Source organism: Electrophorus electricus, chromosome 10 (genome assembly GCF_013358815.1).
Source record: "Electrophorus electricus isolate fEleEle1 chromosome 10, fEleEle1.pri, whole genome shotgun sequence".
Classification (NCBI taxonomy): domain Eukaryota; kingdom Metazoa; phylum Chordata; class Actinopteri; order Gymnotiformes; family Gymnotidae; genus Electrophorus; species Electrophorus electricus.
Window position 1 is genome coordinate 10348016 of NC_049544.1, and position 23489 is coordinate 10371504.

The 23489-nt window shown below is 37.8% G+C and overlaps 1 protein-coding gene across 1 annotated transcript in view; it reads left to right on the top strand.

Moving 5' to 3' along the window:
- The window catches only part of LOC113578056 (glutamate receptor ionotropic, kainate 3), an 85620-nt gene that overhangs the window by 34131 nt on the left and 28000 nt on the right, over nucleotides 1–23489 (top strand). Inside the window, exons 2-8 of the mRNA XM_035530839.1 lie at nucleotides 9730–9903; nucleotides 10499–10756; nucleotides 11078–11259; nucleotides 12905–12958; nucleotides 19180–19350; nucleotides 20665–20808; nucleotides 21813–21920. Of these exons, the coding sequence (XP_035386732.1) occupies nucleotides 9730–9903; nucleotides 10499–10756; nucleotides 11078–11259; nucleotides 12905–12958; nucleotides 19180–19350; nucleotides 20665–20808; nucleotides 21813–21920 (1091 nt within the window). The remainder of the gene's footprint in view (nucleotides 1–9729; nucleotides 9904–10498; nucleotides 10757–11077; nucleotides 11260–12904; nucleotides 12959–19179; nucleotides 19351–20664; nucleotides 20809–21812; nucleotides 21921–23489) is intronic.

The window sequence follows — 23489 nt, forward strand, 5'->3', positions numbered from 1 at the left end:
ACTGCACGTGGCGGGCCATATCGCTTGATCAGTGGGAAGGGGAGAGTACCCCCCCAAGGGCACGGCCTCCGAATGTGTCCATCTGTGGGACAGCAAACCCCAGGCCACCGCGTACACGATGACACGGCAAAGCCGGGTCCCACCCAACACAAAGCAGGCTAGGAGCCACTGTCAAGGGAGGTCTCTCAGTACATGAAGGGGAAAGGCCAAAGGCGATGCTCCGTGGCAGGTCCAACAGGACAAGCCGCAGCAGCCTTGATGGAGCTAGAAAGTCCGCGGCTACCAGTGACAACCGCAGCCTCAACCGGGCAGGAAGTGCAATGGAGACTGGACTGGAAGCACTGCGGTGATCGTTGATGGCAGCAGCCTTGGCTGGACCCAGCCAAGACAGACAACATACCACACCCACATGAATATTGGGTGCACACAGTAGCAAAGAGGTGCACCCACAGACAAACACAAAAGGTGCACTGACACAGAGCCTGCTGGAAGGGCAGGCACTGGAGCTGTGTCCTTGGCTCTGCAGGACATGCCAAGCGGCCCTGGATCCAGATGTTCTGTGGCGGTCTATGGCCAACATGTCGCAAGCCACCCAGGAAGAGCCCATCATGGAGGTGAAACTCTTCCTGGGCTTTGGGAGGACCTGCCCAGTACTCCTGGCTTGCACCTGAAAGAAAGAGAATAGGCGACAGAAACACTAGAGACCCAGCTGGCACCAGAAGACCAATCAGCTCCCAGTGGGCCTGGCTCGGTCACACTAGCCTCCCCCCAAAGAAATTCTGTGTGGGGTTCCCCTCCTTGACTGGAGTGGACTGTGTCTTCCTCCTCCTCCTCCGGTGTGGCCGCGAGCCCCAGTCGTGGTCCTTTCCCCAACATCCAGGCAATCAGGCAGCAGCTTGGGATGTTGGAGGTAGGGAACCTTGCTCAACCTTGAGCAAATGCAGCGGGAACATGAGAAACATCTAAGCTTAACATGAATAACGCGAATAATAACAGACTCAGAACTACACACAAACAGGAGTTTAAATACATACATAAACTAAACCAATAACAGGGTGCAAGTTTGTGCTAAAAAGAAAGCATGATTGCAAGTCACAACGAACAGATAACAATGAACTCCCTCTGCACGCAGTGGGCCGTATCACGTGATCAGTGGGAAGGGGAGTGTTCTGTGACACCCTTATGCTTTATAGCCACATTGATTAGCTTATTGTATATGATTGTATATGGTGATAGTGGGAAACTGCAATATGTTTTGTATACCTACAAGTTCTGAAGTCTTTATTATGACATAGGGACCAAGTAAAGGTATTGCTTTAGAACTATGTCCTAACAGGTTGAGAGTTATGCAGTATGAGCACTATTTAAAACTCAGGTGATTAGATTATCGAAAGGTGCCAAGAGACGGGGGGGAAAGGTGGACCCAATGTCAGATGCTCATTATTGGGTTTGTTCCAGGGGCTGCAAAAATGATCAAGGAAATGCCTGCTTGATTCCCATTTCAATAGTTCCTGTCCTAGAAATTAGCCAGGGGTGTCCCAAATGATATGACCTGAACTTCCCCCCATTTCTCTGCATTATGCTTGCATGGGAACAGACTCTTTTGTAATAAGTGGGTCAATTTTATATTTAGTTTTGTCCGCTTGCACCTTGAAAGTGGGGTAACCTAATCTTCTCCAGTCTGGGTGAGCACTACAATTCAGTATTTCATTCCCATTGTAGTTTGAATCTATATTATTTTGCAGACATATTATGTTGTATACCAACTGTGATCCTAAATATTATGACGAGACATATGTTTTGCCAATTCACTAATAGATACTGCTTTTCTACTGTTCTGTATTAGAAACCTTTGATTTATTTTTCTGGCCACCTCTATTTTTTTAACAAAAGAATGAAAGAATAGCAACTTTAGCTTTGCAAGAACACAAGAAAGGCACCCCTAAAGGTCTTGGAATGGTCTTGGTCAAAGTAGTGAGCTAATCAAGTGCAGTCCATAAACAATGTCATCCCATTCTCTACTCACACTAGATATTAATTGCTTCCTAAAGTGTAAAATCAATGTCAATTACACTATCCATAGTACTGGCACTGCATAGTAGTTATCTAACTCTGTGATCTGGGGTTTTGGACATCCCTTTTATTCATGGGATTGTTTGACCCTCAGGATATATCAAGCCTGCTGTTGCTGGCTCTGGAATTAAAAGGTCTCTTCGTGTTGGCTTAATGAAAATTATGCCCCCAAGCCAAAGAGAGACACATTATAATAAATACCCACACACAGACAGACACACACACACACACACACACACACACACACACACACACACACACACACACACACACACACACACACACACACACACACACATCTGTTGCTTAGACTATTGTCTTTACATTGTAGACTAAAATAATACTCTGTTTCAAATGCATTTATTTATGCTCAGATGGATGAATGATAAATAAGAGAAGGTATAAAAGGCTGAGGTAACAGCTTCCTAAAATTAATTACAAGCACTGAGCACATTTCCTACCTCATGTTCACCCACTTTATTCCTTCTTCTTTCATAGCCCTCATTTTGTAAACAGAAATTGTGTCTTTTTTTTTTTCAGTGAGATATGATGTGGACAGTATGTGTATGGAGAGAGAGAGAGAGAGAGAGAGAGAGAGAGAGAGAGAGAGAGAGAGAGAGAGAGAGAGAGAGAGAGAGACAAAGAGACAAAGAGACTCATAGGGCAAAGTGTGCCAGATGGGCTATTAATGGAGGTCAGTTTTCAGACATGTGTACAGTGGCAAGGGCAGAAATTGAGGGGTTCTGCTTGGTTAAAATGAAGTTGGGAAAGTGGCTTTAGCTAGCTTTGAACATAACATGAAGAAAATGAACAATCAATACACAGTAATTCAATAATGATATTTTCAAATTTATTATTTCTCAGTATCATGGGCAAAGAATGTGCAGACAGAAAGAAAAAAAACGCGTCTCCAACTGAAGTGTTTAATGAAAGGAACAAAAATGTACACTACTATAAAGAACATAAAATTGCACTGACACGAACAAAAGAACCAATGTAAAAACAATGATCAACACCAGTCATGAAAACTAAACTGCTCAACATAATAAAATAATAACCCCCAGGTGGTATGGCTACTGATGTCTAACATACACCACCTGGGGGAGGTGAGGACGAACATAAACTAAGATATACACTAGTTTACCTTAGTTTCTAAGATAGACCTTATGTATTTTGTATTTCTAGGCAACAGAATTGATCCCTGTATTTCTACAGTATTCTATATAATTTGTGTATTGGACTCTAACCTACTCTACCGGCTAGGATGTATTCTATACAAATGTAAATGACAAAAGTAAATGACAAAGCACTTTTGTAAGTCGCTCTGAATAAGAGTGACTGCTAACTGCTGTAAATGTAAATGTAAACAAGACATGTGGTAAGGCAAACACAAGAATAACAAACATAAGTCCATGTGCATCAGCGAATGCCTGTAGCTGTCAGCAGGAAGGGGGCTGCACTGTGACATTCAGTCGTCTTGGTTAATATTGGGATAAAGTTCACCTTATTTAAGAGCTTGGCATGTCTCGCTATGGCCTTTTTTCTTTTATGTGTTTTCTCACTATCTTCAAGTTTAGCTAAATTACATTACTTGATTTCCACCAGATATCTTGTAGTTAATCAAATAACCACAGATAAGATCAAATTAAACTGCTATTTTTTCTTTGGTTTGGATTGAAGGTTACTTGGTTTTAGATTTATAACAATGTTAACCTGTTTTTTTACAAATGTCAAAAGTTGCAAAAATAATACATTTAAATTTACTTAATACAATGAAATGAAACATTTTTAACAATAGTTATTGGCCGATATAACTTATATGGTCTGTTTTGTGTTTGTTTTTAATATCTGGTCCCATGTGGAAATGAGAAGAAAGGAAACCCACCACCAGGCTGTGGTGGCAATAACACCTATATACCACTTTTCTGCCCCTACACCTTTAACTTTTCCGGCATGCCACCTGACATTTGCTCTCAGTGGTATGGCAGATCACAGAATTGTGTTCATGAAATGCCATCCCATGGATGACATTAGTTCCTTGGCCACCAGGGGCAGTGCTCACAGCTGCAGCTAAAGCTGAAAGAGCCCAGCTGCTCTCCTGTGGAGCTACCTTTCCTTTGTCTCTGCATGTGTATGAATGCCAAAGACTGCATTATGTCTCTCCATTCTGTATGTGTGCACATTCTTGGTGGCATTCAGTATTTTAGGTCCATTATTCTTTTGGCCTGTGTCCCTATTGTTCTGGTCTCTGGCAGGGATTACTCTGGCACCAGAGCCTTCCATCTTCATGAGAATAGTACACTAAAGATAAGAGAGGAACTGCACTATGCCGCTAAACTAGCCAGTCCTGAATGGAACTCAGCACTATGTTTTTAGACACAAGCCATTTTTGGTGCATGGGATTGAAGCATGAATCCAATGTTTTACATTTACCCTTTTCACTTCTCTGCTTCTCTGTTTCTCAGTTTGTCTGGTCTCATGTCGTCTATCTTCTAAGTGTCTATTATATGGATGCATTTGTGCATTTGTTTATACTGTGGACTATATGTTTTGGTGGTTTTAATTTCTGTGTTGGCATTTTTCCAATCCAAGGGACCCAGAGTGATGCAGGGCTCAAACAGCAGCTATTGCCTGTTATGTTATCCGCTATGAATGTTTTCAAATGATAATGTGATCAAAAATACTACTAAGATGGAGAGAGGAAAGGGGAGTAAAGGAGAGAGCAGAGGAGAGTGAAAGCTGCGATAAATTGCAGAAGCAGAGCCACTTGAGCATAAAATTAGATTTTACAAATATTTTGTTACCTGGCAGTTATTTGTCAGAAGAGATATCAGTGTATTCTAGTCACTATATGTAATACTAATCATATCAAATAAATAAGAGTGTGAATGTATTGTGACTTTGATCATATTAGATGCCTATTCAATAAGTGATCTGGGATGAGGGTGCATAACTTAATTACAACACACTTTCTTATTACAGGTCCTAAACATTAGCAGTATTGACTGATGTCATTTATATGGTAATGTATAATACTGTTTAACAATACAACCTTTTACTATAGTTTGAAAATGCCCTCATGAATACTGCTAAAAAGAAACAGTGTCTGATTATCAGGCTTGATTGAATAGTGGATTATTCAAGATTTTCCACAGGACAAAAGCTGTTCTTTCAGCCATAAATCACAGTGGTGTAGTAATTGTTTAATAGCGCTGTTTAAATTTAATGAGATGATTTTTGATTGCTCTTGTAATTTCTTATGCTCAAACTTAAAAAAAGGAATTTCATTTGATATAACATTTTATTTGACAATACTGTCATTTCAAAGTCTTGTTTCCTGCTATTATCTTTCCTTATTTCCCTGCAAGACTGCAATGCACAAATAAATTTTTAGCAGAGCAGTGTGGTTGTTACACTCACATTATCATGATTGCACAGTTTGCATAAGATGAAATAAGACCAATTGTATGCTATTTTATAGTAATGTAATTTTTTACACTACATTTATAAAGTAACATGCTATATTTATAACTAGAGGAAGCACAGATATTTTACATAATTGCTTTTAGAACTATGTCAGCCTGAGCATGCCATGGCAGTTTAGGGATAAAGTTCCAAATTCTGGTCTTGGGCCAGTCTACAGTTGAATATAATTTAACTAACATGAACCAACATGAAAGCCATGAAATAAAAACAAAAACATCACTAGCCTGATTTACATGTACTCACTTATGTAATCCCTAAAGTGGCCACGTAATCATATATTTACCCTTTTTTTTTTTTTTACTGTAAAACCATTAAAGCATAAAACGAACTTGTGAATATGTCAGTGATGACACGTTAGGTATTACTGGGAAACAGAATTGTATGGTGTCACATTTTCTTTAACAAATTGGCCAGAACAGTGATGTGACTGAATTGTCTTCCTTGGCAGGTAAGCCCCCTGCAGTAAAACACTGGCTTCTCTTTTCCTTTGAGGATATGGAAAGGCTGAACAGTTGAACACAGTGTTCCCCTTAATTGGTCAGTGTTGTGCACAATGATGGTAGTTTGCTGTAATTGTTTAGCGTGGGCAATTGTTTGCACCATTCTCCTCAGCCATTGTAAAGCAAAGTTCTATTGTGCTTCTGTGGCGCAGTGGAGCTATTCACAGGCAGCCTGGGAACCCTACCAGAGAAGCACATCCATACAAAAGAGCTCTCTGAAAATGCTCAGTTTGCTAGCATACATTCTCATCCAGGAAGATAACGATATTGTCTCATTGTGCAGGCCCTGGCACTGCTCTGGCTTCCTGGGTTTTGTGAAAGAACTACCTTTGAATGAGGAGCATTTTGCTACCAGAACCACTGGTATATTCTTACACCATAATGAGAAGGCTAGGGGCTCTAAAATTTTGTATGTGCTTTTAGAAATATGCTTCTGTCTAAATTTCTGTGTACAGTTAAATATAATGACAGGAATTAGTGCACTTTGGTACCATCAAAATACTTTAGGTCTTACTATATTTGGTCAGTAATGCTAACAGAACGATTACCATAAGATGACAACCATACTATATGATTAAAACAATTTCTACACTTCAGAATATAAAAACAAAATCTAATGAAGTGAAGCCATAAAGTTGAGTATACCTGATTAGCTCTGAGGAAGTCTTTTGACAGTTCAGATTTTATGCTTGACTCCATCAGTGTTTGGTGGATCTTGGTTTCAATGTTGGTTTCATTGTTGGTTGTTTCATGAATATACATTTATATTTTCAACATTTAGCAGACTCTCTTATCCAGAACGACTTACAAAAGTGCTTTGTTATTTACTCATAGAATGTATCCTAGCCAGTACAGTAGGTTAGAGTTCAAGATATCATTAAATACTCTTGAATACAGACAACAACAAATGCAATATCAAACAATATGTGCTAGAGATTATACTGTAGTTTGAATGGCTTTAAATCATTTATAACGCATATATGTATATAGACAAATACATTTAGAGTATGTATATGTATGTAGGCATAGACATTAATTTTTAGAATGTTTCTATGTATATGTCTCCATTAGTGATAGCCCCCTTAATTGCACAATTTCCAGTAAGTGCATTTCTGAAATGCCTGAGCATACAGTACTTATGTGGCTTAGTCTAAAGTCTCTTAATATGACTATTCTGATATTAAATAGAACTATGTAAAGTAGAAAGCTAAGTCCAGTTTCTCAGCTCTTTAGATTTTCATTTAGCAATATTTATTTGCTTCAGGGGGCAGTAGTTATTAGAAAGTCAGTTAAGAACCTGAGGATTTCCTAAAAGTCTTTCATGGCATTTCATGCAAAATGCTTAGGGGCAGTTTTAAACATTAAAATTATGGACATTTTATTGGAAACTCTGGAATTTACACTTAATATGCCATATTGGAGTAATAAATATGTCATGCTACTAAATGTGAAAATTGCAATGATGTACACTGAAGCTTGCTTTCTGGGTCTGAATTTCACTTCTCTCTATCCCACAGTTCTCTGAATCCTCTTTTGTCTAAATCCTGTTTATGCTGGTTTTAACACTGTAAACTTTATCACCCTTGCTTTAAGGATCATAAATATGACTAGCACCATGATGCATTTTTTAGGAAACACAGGACTAAAGTAACCATTTTGCACTAAAAGTAAGGCTACACTCCAATTTCACAGCAGTAAAATCCAACATTGGCATGTGTTTACCATTGGAGACATCTTACATTAAAACTAAATTTGGCATTTAACATTAAAATTGTGTTACCATTGACAACACTGATAGTTTGTGGCACTATTTACCAAAAGCTATACCATTTTACAATACATATTAGAATTACACAGTCTAGAACAGTATCATGTGACTTTAGAAATTGGTTTATTTTTATTTCATTGGAATATTTGTAGCTCTAAAATTGTGAGCTCACAGAGGGCAACATTAGAAGAAGCAACTGCTGTAATGAGCACCTGTTTCCTGCACAAGGCCCAAGAGATTAATTAAACTCTTTTGTAATGTAGCCTATGAATAGGAAACAAGTTAATCACAATCAAAATTGAGTGATGTTAAGGAACTGTATCTCAGCTTACCTTTTAGAGTTAACACTTAGTACTTGAAGCTGTAACTCTTAATGTTGTGCTTAGACTGGGCATTGTTATTATTATTATTTATTAACAAGGTAATGATGATGATGATGATGATGATGATGATGATGATGATGATGATGATGATGATGATGATGATGATGATGATTATCCTCCTGATCATCATTATGTTATTTTGTGTGTGGGTGTATGTGTTTCAGGCTGGGTGTTTACTTTTGACATAAACAATAAAATATTTGTGTGGTAAGCCTCCACATTATGCTTTTGACTAGCCTTTCTCAAAATGGTAAGGCAAATTATACCAGGTTTTCTTCCTCCTCTGAAAGACTGGTACCATGTTTATTAAATTTGTTAAAGTGCTTCCGAGCAATGCACATTTTATCCTCTTAACAGTCAAATTAGTATATACTCCAGCAATTACTTAATGTACTCTAATGAGATTTCCCCACAAAATGGCAAGATTCATTTATTTTAATGCGCCTGCTCCTTCCAGAGAGTTTATGCATCACGTCCCTCCAGAGCGCAAGCAGGTCTGGAGTCATAAATAGTGGAGTGCGCAGTGCTCTGTGGCTGATGCTCCGTATCCTGAAGAGGCAAGCTGGGTTGCTGGAGCGAGCAGCCCTCAGGGAGGATCGGTGCTCTGATCAGGGGGTTTATGACCTCTCCTGCAGTGGAAGAATCTGAAATTCAGATGAAATGAGATGAAATGCATTTAGAATGATGGAATCCTTTTTGTGCTATTTTTAAATTGGTTCTGGCCATTGGTGATCTACACCTTTGAAATACTAGAATTTGATTCAAGTCTTAGTAGCAAGAATTAATCGTAAGTATTCTATGTAACAAATTAAATATTGGGTTATCAAATCCCACACTACCAAAGGATGCTCCTTTTCTTCCTCTATCTTAGAGACTTCTGGATTTCTAGATAGAAAGCCATGGATAATTTACTTGGAGAAGTTGAAGCAGATCTAATAGTATTAAACCTTAAGGGCTGTGGATCATTCTCGCACTCCAGATGTTATCATCTTATGGGTTCAGTGGACCATTCTATATAGTGGTCTCAGTCAATCAACTTTGTTTTCAGTTTCAGCAGTGCTCTTATTTATTTATTTTATAGCCTATGTGATGCATTTACGGAACCTCAATAGATTTTGAAATAAACTGGCAAAAGTAAGAAAAAAATAAAACTTGTTTGCAAAAACCCTGGCTATATCCCTCTATATAAGACTCCATTTTCATTTGATTACAGTATGAAAAGAGACCTGCAGGCCTAAAGATGTTTTGGAACCTTTGATGGGCCTATTTTCCCCCTTTTTCTCTTCTTTCTTCCCCATAATGACCCTGAACTTTAAAAAGATCTAGCTGAAATTCTCAGCTATGGTTCCGAATGCAGAGGAGAAGCTCCCTCTATTTGCTGAGCAAATCGAATGCAGTGCCTAACAGTACACAATTTAGCTCACCAGTGACTCCCTAGCTGAAGGTTTAAATGCAGTTCTGAAATGCACTTCTGTCTGGTTTGCCCCACGGTGATCTGGTTCTCTCTTTTGGCTTGCAGGAGGAATTTTTGAACTAGTGGAAGGGCCTGCCCCACTCGTCAGTGCAGAAGAGCTGGCCTTTAAATTTGCTGTCAATAACATCAACAGAAACAGGACATTATTGCCAAATACAACATTAACATATGACATCCAGAGGATTAATATCTATGACAGCTTTGAGGCCTCAAGAAAAGGTTAGTGACCTTAATGAGACTATGGTTTGATGGGATCTGCGCTGCAACTCTCATCAGTCAAACCCTTTTCCAGAACTTGACTTTGCTTCAGTTTTATTGCTTCACCTTGACTGCATGACAAGATAATGATAATTGAAATTAGTTATTTGTAATTTGTGGATAAATGATCATGATCATTTATTTATTATTTGGTGCTATATTCTCTAATCTCTTAAACTCCAGGGTTGTTATTTACTTAATCTCTAGGGCTATTATTTAGTAACTACTGGAAATTATTGAGGAATTACATTGAAAACAATATTACAATTTTGTAGTAACAAGAATGAGAAATGAGAGTCCTAGAACCTTAAGGTCTTGGAGCACAGGGAATTAATCAAAACTGATTTGTAACTGTTCATTGAATAAGGAATCAATTACTGTACAGTCATATCAAAACTCAAGAAATGCAAACCTGGGGTTTGGAATATTTTCATAAAATGCAGTATTAGTTGTTTTGCTATGCATTTATTTGACTCGAGTAAATATATTAAATTCCAGTCACAAGCAAGGCATTTAATGTTTCTGAAATTGTTATCCTAACCCCTGTTCTCACCAGCTTGTGACCAGCTGTCTTTAGGTGTAGTGGCCATATTTGGGCCATCTCATAGCTCCTCGTCAAATGCAGTACAGTCGATCTGCAATGCACTGGAGGTCCCGCACATCCAGGTGCGGTGGAAACATCACCCTATGGACAACAGGGACACATTTTATGCCAACTTGTACCCAGACTACTCATCCCTCAGCTATGCCATCCTAGATTTAGTACAGTTCCTCAAGTGGAAAACAGCTACTGTGGTGTATGATGACAGCACTGGTGAGACACAATACTTCTCATACTAATATGCCTATCACCTAGAGCTGTGTTATTTTCAACAGCGAAAACAAGCCATGATAAACAACTAACATTCATTTAGTATTAATCCCTGCAATTGTTCCATACTATATGACAAGACACATTGTCATATATCTAGTAAGGCATCACTTCTGATATAGATGTTTGTCATATCCAGACAAATGCACACTATACTTTTCTATTATTATTGTCTAATAAATGTCTTTCCTGAAGCAGGTGTGCAAGTGTGGTTCCTTCTCTGCTGAATGATTTGATGTTTATTCTTTGTTTGCTGGGGTGCAGGTTTGATTAGACTCCAGGAGCTGATCATGGCTCCATCCAGGTATAATATCAGGCTGAAGATTCGCCAGCTCCCACTGGACACCACCGACACCCGTCCCCTGCTGAAGGAGATGAAGAGGAGCCGAGAATTCCGCATCATCTTCGACTGTAGCCACATCATGGCTGCCCAGATACTCAAACAAGTCAGTCTACATGCTGTTAATGAGCATGGCATGGAATGGAATGTGACATTACACATTGCTTTCACAGCTTACTTTAAAAAAAAATAAATAAAAAAATGTTATATATATATATATATAAACAGCTTTGGTGGTGCATGACAACAGCATTGTTGAGCCATAATAATACCTCTCTAATATAAATATGCATTTTACCTATATATAAATATGCATTTTACCAGTCCCTACATTTGGCCATAATATTAGAGCAAAAATCAACAAAAAAAAGGTGCATCTAGTAAGGTAGGGTGTATTTTAAGGTCATCTGTGAACGACAAGCTACCCTTCTGACTTCTTGAACAGACAATTCTCAACTCTTGAGCAAATGCCACCTTAGCTATTATGTAGTATGCTATCCTGGAGCTAAAATATATTCTGGAGCTAGATATATGTTTTATATCTTGTAATAATATGAGACTATGATTCAGGTAAGAGGCATGATACTGCAGCTATCTACCTCTTTCTTTAAAGTTTCTCCAAAGTGTCTTACCTCCCAGTACTTTAGTTATTTTAGTAAGTTGAAACCCCCTGCAGTTAAGTTCTAGGTCAAAATGAAGGTCATACAATTCCCTATTTGATCTTATGAACAAGTGGTTTCACTTACTGTAGTCCTCTAAACAGACTGATTCCTACAGTCACCTATCTGCAGCATGCCTTCAGCCAGCATTTCTCTGTCACCTTTTCACAAATGGCTGTCGCCTCATGCATTCCCCTTTAGGTGATAAAAAACAGGAACTGTAACAGGACAAGGAGTCTGTTGAAGTTGACTGCAGGCCAAATCCCAGATGGCTTTCAAAATGAGCGCAATACCTGTGTGTATGGGGGTGGGAGAGAACACTGACTGAAGAAATTAGAAAAGATTCATACAAATAAATATCAGAGGAACTAGTAAACCTGGGTAGACCAGATGAAGCACCTCTCAACAGTTTTGGAATGACAATGTTTTGTAGTGCAGTGCAGTAGTAATGGGTTAAGAGTGGAAACTGTGCGCAGTCCTTATTTTAGCCTTTTTTTCTCTTTTTTAGCTTGGACAAAGAGGAGCACAGGGCTTGGACACAGGGCTGAAAAGGAAGCTTTTGATAGTTTTCTTAAGCTTGAATTTTCTTTACAACAGATGGTACAATTAAAGAGGAAATATTGCCCCCCTGGGAAATGCAGGCATTTCAATTGAGATCGAGTGAGTGAAGCAGTGGGGTGTGGATGTGTAAGATGACTAAAATGATCACTCTCTTTGATTAAGGGCCCTTATCGCTGCTGGAAAGGTGCCTGTATGACATTTGCTATTGTGATCCATTGAAAAGGCTGACAGGGACAAGAGTTTAGTCAGATTGGATTTGACAATCTGTTACTGTCTCTGCCCCATGGACTGGGTGTAGTATCCAAAAGAGAGGCATGTAGAATGTTCAACAAAGTTGTATAGTACTGTGGCTCTCAGCAGTCCCTTTGTTGTGAATGTGTTCAGTTTCCTTTTGCATTGTTTTTGTTGGTTGTCATATTGATTGTAAATTGAGATGCTGACCTTTTCCATTGTCTTGTATTTCCCTCTGACTCTGTCCCCCTCCTCTATTTATCCTACCTTTTCCAATTTCTGCCTTATGTGATGCTGTAGGCCCAGATGATGGGAATGATGACAGAGTACTACCACTACATCTTTACCACTCTGGTAATGTTAAAGCAAATTGAATCTCATTTATTCTAATTTTTCTTATGAATAGATTTTAATTGCCAATAGGAATTTGGAACTCATCCATAATGTCAATTTCTTATAGCAGTGTAATGGATTCTTCAGTATTCCAATGCAAATATGCATACCTCTCAAAAAAAGGTCAACAAAGGTCTACATTGGTGACAAATAGTCAATTGATTTTGTCAACAGTGAGTTTAATGGAGGTATAAATGCTTAAGTTAATAATCTAGCATTTCAGTGCCCTTTAAATTAAAACCCTCTCAGCTGTTTACAATATTACCTTGATTTGAATCTTTAAATGTCAGCCCTGCATCTCCTGTGTGCATTTTGAGTGGCCTTTTATGTTTCTGATCAAACTGAAAAGCAGGAAGACTTATCAGTTTATTGGAACTTCCTTAGAGCTGGATTAGTATCCAACACACTCAGAATATAACTCATGACAGCATCTATACAATTATACATCCTGTAAAATGCAATTGAAAGTATTAAGCTTAGACCCCCACACCCCAAATTCCCAGACATCGAATCAAAAGATTCAGTATAACCCTCATATTTAAACTGTTGGATATCTTGTAAAATCAGTTCTAATATCTGCCTTTTGTGAATGATCTTTCTATGAGGTATGTTGCTTACATTACAAGGATCAACACACTTGCAAAATGTATTCTACACAGCCAGCCAGTGCAAGTGTCAGTCATTCACTGAGTAGAACCATATGGAACATTGTTAATGCTAGGTGTTAAAATAAATTCTGAGATGCCAAAATAAACTTAGTGCTGTGTTTGCGCTCCTATTGCCAACTCCATCTGCTACATATATTTAATGGGTTTATAAACATCCAAGCTAATTTGTTTTTGCATTATACACTCTGAAAACGTGATTGCTACTTATTCTATAGATAAATGATTGCTCTACATCAAGAAAAAAAGAAAATCACAGAAACATTCAGATTGATAGCACAGAATCAAGGTCTGTCAAAGCTCTGGCACAGTAAATTCACCGACATGAAGAACAGTCATCTAACCCTCTCCTCACAGTGCGTGAGCAGGCTGGGCATTGACTTCATCCCTCAAGCTCAGAGGTGTAACAATAGGTTTGTTCTGCTGTGTATGATTGTGTTTACTGCAGTAAATCACTCATGTGCCACAGCATGGGAGTACTGTTTTTAAAACCCTTAAAAAGCAGATCCCTGGTGTTTGTGTGCAAGACAAGGATTTTGGCAATGTTGATTTTTTTTTTTATATATATATATACAAACAAATGGATGGATGGATGGATAAATGAATGGACAAAAGTAAAATAATAAAAACATTTGTAGTAACTGAATATTCAAACAAATAATTATAATAACTTCCATAACTCAGCTCTGACTTACATTTAAGATATAATCTGTTTGCAAAGAAATATTTTTAAGTATAATTTAGCACTGAGGGTACAGTGGGCAAGCAGAAACCTCATTAGCTCTAAGCATGTATCAGTCAGAAATACCACAAGGAGATGATTGCAAGGAAATATATCAGTAAGAGTACAGTGAACACCCCAAACTGCACAAACACTTCAGGCTGTTGCAGTCACAAACTGGTCAGTTAGAGCACAAATCAAACATCACCAGAGGAGCCTTCACCCTAAACTTTGGTAAGATTCTCAAGAACGCCTTATAATAACAAATAGGACATTAAAATGGCAAATCAAGTTTAATCTTGAACATTCTCTGATTTATAAAACCTTGATTCTCCTATGCTTTTGGGAAATTGAGTCCAGGAGGATAATGTTCTGAAGGCACAATGGGAGCACAGACTAAAATCTATAGAGTTAGATGAACAGAATGTAAGAGGTACAGGCAAGTCACTAATTTTAAATTATCACTAATCATGTAAAACTGGTCTCTAGTGACAATGTGTATTGCACTATATGTGTAGCTGCCCCATCTAGATTGTAGGTCTGTTAATTTAGTACTAGTCATGTAGTTATGGTGTTTTAAAAACTGATGAAGATCTTAAAAAAGAAGAGCACGCCCTAATTGCATAAAACCTCCAAAATACAGAATAGCACCTTTTTCACAGACCATTAATACACATATTGATATACTGTATTTCCATGTAAGAACCTGTAATCCAGTTCTGTCAAAGCCCTGGTACAGTAAATTCACTGACATTAAGAATAGTCATCTAACCCTCTCCTCACAATGCAGGTGCAGGCTGGACATTGACTTCATCCCTCAAGCTCAGCGGTGTGACAATAGCTTTGTTCTGCTGTGTATGATTGTGTTTACTGCAGTAAATCACTCATGTGCCACAGCATGGGAGAACTGCTTTTTAATACTCTGTCATGTACCTAGTGTTTGTGTGCAACACAATGTTTTTGGTGTTGCTGAGCATAATGATTAAATGAATGGCTAACAATGTTTGTTTCAAGGAAGAAATATCAGTATAGCACAGCACACAGTCATAATAACCAATCTAACTCAACATTCACTTATGATTTTGGTCACAATCTGGAATGTATTGCCTAAATAGATACTTTATAAAGTGATGAAGGGTAAATAATTCCAATGGCAGCACAGTTATAACTGCAGCTAAATTAGTTTCTAATGCACTTGCATAACTTCCTTGCATAACTTCCTAAGGAAAGTGTGTGCGTGCACGTGTGTGTGTATACATGCACATGTGTATGTGTGTAAATGTAATGTTCTTTTAAAACTACTTCACACAAACATTAGTTTCACTCTGAAACAGATTAATACATTCTGATACACCAGCTGTACATCTGATACAGCTTCTGTACAGTTAGAAGAATTATTGGATAAATAACAGAAATTTCACATTCAGGTACTGCCATATAAAATTTGGATTGATATGATGTACTACTTTTATTGTACCTTTACATCCCTTCATTTAGCAAGTTTAGTCTCTAACATGTCTCCAACATAGTTTTGTGTGTGTGTATGTATTTTAACAACAGAAATATTAAAAATATATAAATAAATAAATAAATAAATAAATAAATGAATGCATTTTAAAAATAATTAAAAAAACAAATTACAGTGTATTTAAAATAAATGAGAGGGAGAGTGTGCAGATTGCAGTCAGATGAATACATGTGGCACCAGAAGGCTCTTTAAACAGCCTTTCTGAGAGATTCCCATAGTGCACTGCCTCTGCATATTCTAGCGGGCCTCCACATAAAAAAAAAAAAATGTCAGTTTTAACATCTTAAGGCAACCATCTGCAATTTAAGGTACCTGAAAACTGAAAGATTATTATTCTAGGATTAAACTCTTTAATCATGCAAACCAATCAGTCACTGAAATTTAGGGTTATGTTTCATATATAGCCAGCTTGGCTATTCAGTTGTTAATAGAAAGTTATAATTGTAATGTTGCGCAGCTAGCTTCTGTGATACTGTACTAACCTTCTTACAATCATTTAAGACAGATCTCCCCCAAAAATTGAGAGCATTGGTAATTATTTTCAAAACATTTTTATCATGGTAATAACATGGTAAAATTTGGAAGATACTATTAATGCAGCAGAACCTAAAAACTATTAATGCAGGAACACTTATTCAAAAATTATATTTCATCATTATTGCAGGTTTTTAAAAACCTATTTTACACAAAATGTTTTTAGACATCTTCAAAAAAAAAAAACAGTGTAAATTTTTGTCAGTGTAAATTTAAAAGGAACAACCAAAACAACTAAATAAATAGAGTCTAATGCACTAAGAGGACGGCACTTTTGACTTGGTAGAGCATGAAGAGTTAGCAGAGCTATGTTTATAAGCAAAACCTTTCTTTATTCCATGAAATGATCCAACCTTTTCCTCCATTTTCAGCTGAAGGTATGAGTTTCAGTTGATATGAGCGATGAAGTTAATACCCCAAGGCCTTGCATTTGCACCTCTGCACTTTGGAGCAGATGTAAATTCTATAATTTATTTAATGTACTTGTAAAAAAAAAAGATTTTGTTCCATGCACTGAGTAACACATTTTCGCTGTGCTGGACACATTTTTGTTGCTCTAGCAGTGTAGTAGTTTGAATGTATTTACATCCATATTGATTGAAAAGAATGAAATACAGTCCTGAATGAATACTGATTCTTCTGTTTTGAATTTTGTTTCAGAAAATTGAATTGGTGTTGCATTAATTCATTACAATAATGCTAACAAAAGAAGTAGAGTCCTGAATTCTCTATTCTGGCCCTTCAATCCAAACCTGGTTCAGATTTCTGTATTCACTGAACATGTAGTTTGGCCAATGCATCATCACACTTAACACACAGACAAAGGCAGAGTGGAATACCTGCAGGAAACAGCACTCAAGGGACAAGAATTGAGCACATACGATCTATACATTTTCCCACGGTGTCCTTGGCATCTGAAGTCTGTTGTATTGATCTGTCAACACGATGCCCAAAGAAGTGCCACTTCAGGCCATCATGCTGAAATGGGGCAGTGGTTAAATTACTCAGCTTGTAACTGGAAGGTTGCCAGTTCCAGCTCCATCACTGCTACGTTGCCTCTGCTGGGCCCCTAAGTAAGGCCGTTCACCTTTAATTGCTCAAGTTGTACTCACCTATGACTGTAAGTCACGTTGGATAAAATGTCAGCTAAATGCCATAAATGGAGTTCATATATATGCAGAGCTATGATCTCCATGGTTCACCAAATATAGTACATTTATAATTGTTTATACATCAAAATTATATAGCCACATTTACAGATATGATTATACATATATCATACTGCCTCCTTAGGAATAAGTGTACATGTGGCTTGTGCCATTGATATCTCACTCACCTTAGTTTTTCCATGTAGTTTTCATATTTAGAAGTAGGCAAAAGTAGCATTAGGAGCCTTGCCCAGAGAGTTTTATTGGTATATCAGTGGTGTGCTTGGACAGGGATTGCTGGTGTGAAATGATTTTATCTACTACGTCACACCAACCTAGTCCTATTGAGTGTGAATTAAAATACACATAGAATTCCAATGCACTGACAGAAAACAAATGATTATACAAATAACAATGTTAATTTTTATATTTTAGAGTCTTAGATCTTTTTAGAACAATATATATTAGAACAATATAAGAATTCTAGAAGTATTATAGTTGAAGAGTGAGAATCCTCTCTGTAACCATTAAAATGTTGGTAACACTGAAGTGTAAGTGTTTTGTAAAGTAGGTCCCAATAAACAGTTATTACCTAGATACTAGATTCCTCGACTTCGGTTTTAGCTGAGGGTAGTTTTAAAGAAAAAACACACTGACTGATTCCATTTTATCCTCCATAACAAAATTCATTATGACATTTTTTAAAAACTTCAAGTTAATAAAAGAACAGTTTAATTTTCTGTAGCTAGGGGTAAGCGTTTTTCCAGTATGGGTCTTGCATGCTCTTGTTCCTTCAGTTCAGAACCCACAGGGTGTTAATGAAATTGTCGATTATGTCCTACCAAACGTCTTTGCCCCCCTGGCATACTCAGGCATCAAGCAGAGCTATATGGGACTTTCTACAAGAAAGACAGCTAGTGTTCTTCAGACTGCACAAACAGCAAGCACATATTCTTTTGCATTATGGATTATGTTCAGAAAGTCTGAACAAAGTGTTTTTTTTAACAATGCAATATTTCATACAGACCATAAACCAAAATGATTTGTATGCTTATGTGCAATTGAGGTATGTTCTTTGTTTGGTGTGACTTGAATAGATCCAGAATCATTTATACTTGATTGTAACTCTGTTTTTCCACACTAGTTGTATAATTTTCAAAGTTATTGTCTTATGTCACTGCTTTGGGATGTGAAATTCTGATCCTTTATTCATGCTATGAAAAAGGTATTGAATCTGAAGACACTGTGATCCATTTCATTGTCGAGGTGGTATTCAGTATCAGGTAGCCTGCTTATGGTTGAATGCACAGAACAAGAGCAATGAACACAGGATTATTCTGGAAATACTGTTTCAATCAATTGAGAGGCTGACTGCTGGCTCGCTGTCCCTGAAATCATACACTGAGGTGTGTGCATCCTGTAGTCCCTTATCCTCTGTACTCTGTTGACCTAGAAATACAGCATTATTCTCACTCTCCTTTATTTTCTCTCTGTTTTACCTGTTTAACTTTTATTACCCTCCCTATATATTTGCATTTCATTATGAGACAAATAATCTCTCTCGCTCTCTGTCTCTCTCTCTTTAGGACCTTATGGCTATCAATTTAGAGCCGTACCGTTTTTGTGGTGTTAATATGACCGGCTTCCGTATCCTGAATGTGGACAATCCTCAGGTGGCTTCTATTGTGGAGAAATGGTCCATGGAGAAGCAGATACCCCCAAAACCTGACTCTGGTCTCCTGGAAGGAATCATGACGGTAGGCTTAATTTTTTCCATTTAACTGTTTCTTATTTTCCCACAATTTCTGTGTTTCCAGTTTCATCTCAAAAGCTTTAGCAACTGAGCACACAAGACAAACACACACATGAACCTGGTAGTGCAGGTAAAGGTAAGTAGCAGCAATTCTGAGGTCATTGGTTTAGTTCCCAGGGAGCACATACACTATCACTCAACATTCAATTCCCAGAGGGAACAAACACTGTCAGACTAATAAGTATATAGTGTTTGCCAAATGCTAAGAGAATGCTAGTTATGCTGGATAAGAGTGTGTACCTCATCACTATGAAACAATTAGTAAATGTCTGAATACAAAATGCACTGTTTCATAATGATGTGTAGACTGGTAAATGGCTAGAGACAGGCTTTTTGGATTCACTCTCAACTTTAGTTGTATTCAGAGGAAAAGTGAGACAGATTAGTTTCCTGCAATAATAATGATTAGTGGGGTAATGGAAGATAAACCAGTACTATTATGCTGCCGGGTCACAGAATCTGTAGATTTCTGATCTCGTTTTCTAAATTTATTAAGCAGAGCTTATTACTTTGCAATAAAATCCCTCAGATCACAACAGTTCAAATCTAGTAATTACATTCTCTGCCTGATATCAGCAGAGAAGCTCTCTAAAGTTAAACTTGAGATCAGAGCTAATAGAGGATAAAGGTTTCTAAATGCAGGCTGAACCGAGTATAAGTATTTTATTATAAGATGTATGGCGGCTCCATTTGTTTACCTATTATAATATTTTACAGAGGTTTAAATACTCCCACACAGTTTTCTCTGAGGTCTATTTGTTTCTAAATCGGAATACTTACCCCTTGTTTTAAGAATATGCTTTTTGCATATGTGAATAAGACAAGCACTTAATTGCTCTGAAACTAGTATAAGCACATCACTGCTTATCATACACATGAAGGTAGTCTACCTTCAAAGTCCTTTCGTTCAAATGGACAGCTTCTTAGCCACATTTCCAAAGAGCTATGTGCACAGGAGGGAGCAACATAAATAATTTAGCAACTTCTTGAGCCATGTTGCTTCCTGGGGAATATAAAAAACACCTCCTGATGTGTGTTTAGCTGCAGGGACCAGCTTTGCTGAGATATCAGTGCATCCCAGGCCCATGCTCTCTGCTGTTCTCTCCCCTCCCACCTCGCATGCTTTTGATACACCTCTTCTAATGGTGCAGAGCATTGGGCTCTTCGGCTGCCTGTCTGACAGGGTTGCTGAGGGCCCTGCCAGGAGCTTTGCAGCATCTGCTCCTGCCAGCTGAAATAATGTCCCCCTTTATTCCAGACAGACGCTGCTCTGACGTATGATGCGGTCCACATCGTTTCCGTCTCCTACCAGCACGCACCGCAGATGACGGTCAACTCTCTGCAGTGCCACCGACACAAGCCGTGGAGGTTCGGCGGACGCTTCATGAGTTTCATTAAAGAGGTAATGGTCACAGGCGAGGGCCGAGAACTTCTGTGTCACTCACCCCTCTCTGCATGCTCCTCTGGGAGCTACGTTAACATCTTCCCAATAGGAGATATGTAGATGAAATCTAAAGGGAATTGCTTATTGTGGCTTACTATCACATGATGGAGAGCTTGAAATCATCTGAGGTAGCAGCATTTTTACAATCCCTGAAGTGACTATTTTCTCTAAATTTTGAAGAGGTTCTGTAACTAGTGGCTATTTTTCTGCACCTGACAGAACAAACCAGAATCCAATCACTGAACATGACTGCAGGAAAATCATCTCTCCAATGAAGATACCAAACTCTACAAACAACATACTAGAATGTGTGCATCACCATCTGTGTCCTACTTTCGCAGTTCTGTACATTCAGCTCAGAAGTACAAATTGTATAATCAGCTCTTATTTCAGCTCATAAGAGAGTATGTGTGACTTATAATAAACAGATTAGAGTTGTAGAACCTCTATGCATAAGAGAAGAGAAAGACAGGGACACAGAGTCAGTGTAGGGAGCACTGTATCTGTCTGGCTGAGTCAGAATAGATGTCCCTGAAACAAAAGCAGAAATATCCCCACCGGGCTTGTGTGTGACTTATTGGTGAAGGAGGAGCTTAAGGTGCAGTGTAATTTTTGAGTATGAGATGCTTGTTAATTAAGACTAAGGTCATTGGGGAATATTGTGTGTGACTAAGGCACTGGGATGTAAAATATAATTTAAAAGGATATATATATATATATATATATATATATATATATATATATATATATATATATATATATATATATATATATATATATATATATATATATATATGTACACTGTACTGTGTGTGTGTCTGTGTGTGTATATGTGTCTGTGTACATGTATTTGTGTGTGTGTGTGTGTGTGTGTAAGCATGTGCATGTGCTGGCTTGTGTTGCTGCACTGTAGCTGTGTGTGCGAGTATGTATGTTTTAAACATTCACTCCTCTCTCTGCAGTCCCATTGGGATGGCCTGACAGGACGGTTGTCCTTCAACAAGACAACAGGCCTGCGGACTGACTTTGACCTAGACATAGTCAACCTGAAGGAGAATGGCCTAGAAAAGGTGAAGAGCCAAATCGCACTCTACACAAATACTAGCTGACACCCACAACTACCTACTTGTGCCTAATGGTCTCTTTCTGCTTAATTCTTCTTTCTGCATCCCATCATGCATATTGGCATCCACTGGTGTTTTATACTTTGTTTTCTTGCTTCCTAGTACTCTCTCAGGCTGTAAAGACAAATATAAGAACACACAGATTTCCACACAATCATTTCTTTTGTTAAATACCAATTGGCATTACAGTCTAATGGTACACTAAACTTTCCTTACTACCTTGTCTAATTTGGTCACCGTTTCAGAACGAATAAAGAGCAATCTAAGTCTTGACATAATAATTTACCCTTAGCAATGAAGCCAATGGGCTGTTTAAACATCAGCATAAATTAGTAGGTCATAAAGTAAATTGGATTATGGTATCCAGCACTGTTAATTGCAATCTTTGTTAACAACAAGCAGAGATTAGGACCAAAATGCTTTTGGTGGCAATGAGGTATATAAACATGGCTGAAGTCTTAAAAATAGGTTTAGATAGAAACTCTTTTTTTCAAGTGTCAACAGTTATGAACACTTTTTACACAACTAATAGTTTATGTTCATTGTTTCCTAAAGATAAAATATTTTGAAGGCATTTGTTTTTGCTACAGAACTCTCATATTCCATTGTGACATTAGAAAAAATACAAATAAAAAGAAATAACTTTTAAATAAATGTCACTTTCTGTCATTTTGTGGCCTTAAAATTGAGTGGTTATACTACAAGTTTAATGTCTTACTGTATTGGCGTGAATAAGAATACATTAAAAATAGATATGGAGTACACCAGATACAAATTGCAGTCATTTAATTTTAGCAGTTTTAAGTATAATAAAAATGTTAGGGAAAACATAGTCAAATCAGCAATAGCAATATATGAAATTTCTAATCTCATTTAAATACTTGTTTGTGAACTTCATAAAACGGGACAGAGAAAAATAATCTTAATGTGTCCAGGCTTATTGGAGAAAGAGACTTGGAGAAGTAATCCTTTTTAATTGATTATTAGCCCTTGTTTTATCTCTAACTAGAATTAGGGGTACTTTCCTGGGAAGAAAATTTGCTTTATGTTGGCATTAGTGGTTAAGAGCAGGGACTCTCTCTTGCCATTTCTAAATAAGTATAAGTTTAGTGGTTAATCACGTTTAATGAATTGAGCTTAATTGCTATCATTTAAGAAAGATGAAATGCTGGAATTCATGAGCACAACCCTCCAGAATTTGTCAGAATCTTTGCAAACTATAATGAGCGCATGTCAAATCAAAACACTTTGGCTGCTGAGTCAGGCGGATGGCATTACTGGGCATTTATGGCATCTGTTCTAATGCACTGTTCTAATGTCCTGAATTGGTAGGGAGAGGGTAGAATGGAGGACGGCACACAGTCAATGAGCCAGTAAGCAGACAGCAGGCAGGCGGCGGGTGCACAGATAGATGCACACATGTTGATGAAGACGGATACTGACAACCAGAGTATTATCAACACTAAGAATATACTTGAGAGGGTATATAAAAATGCATGGCTGGTTTGGTCCTCC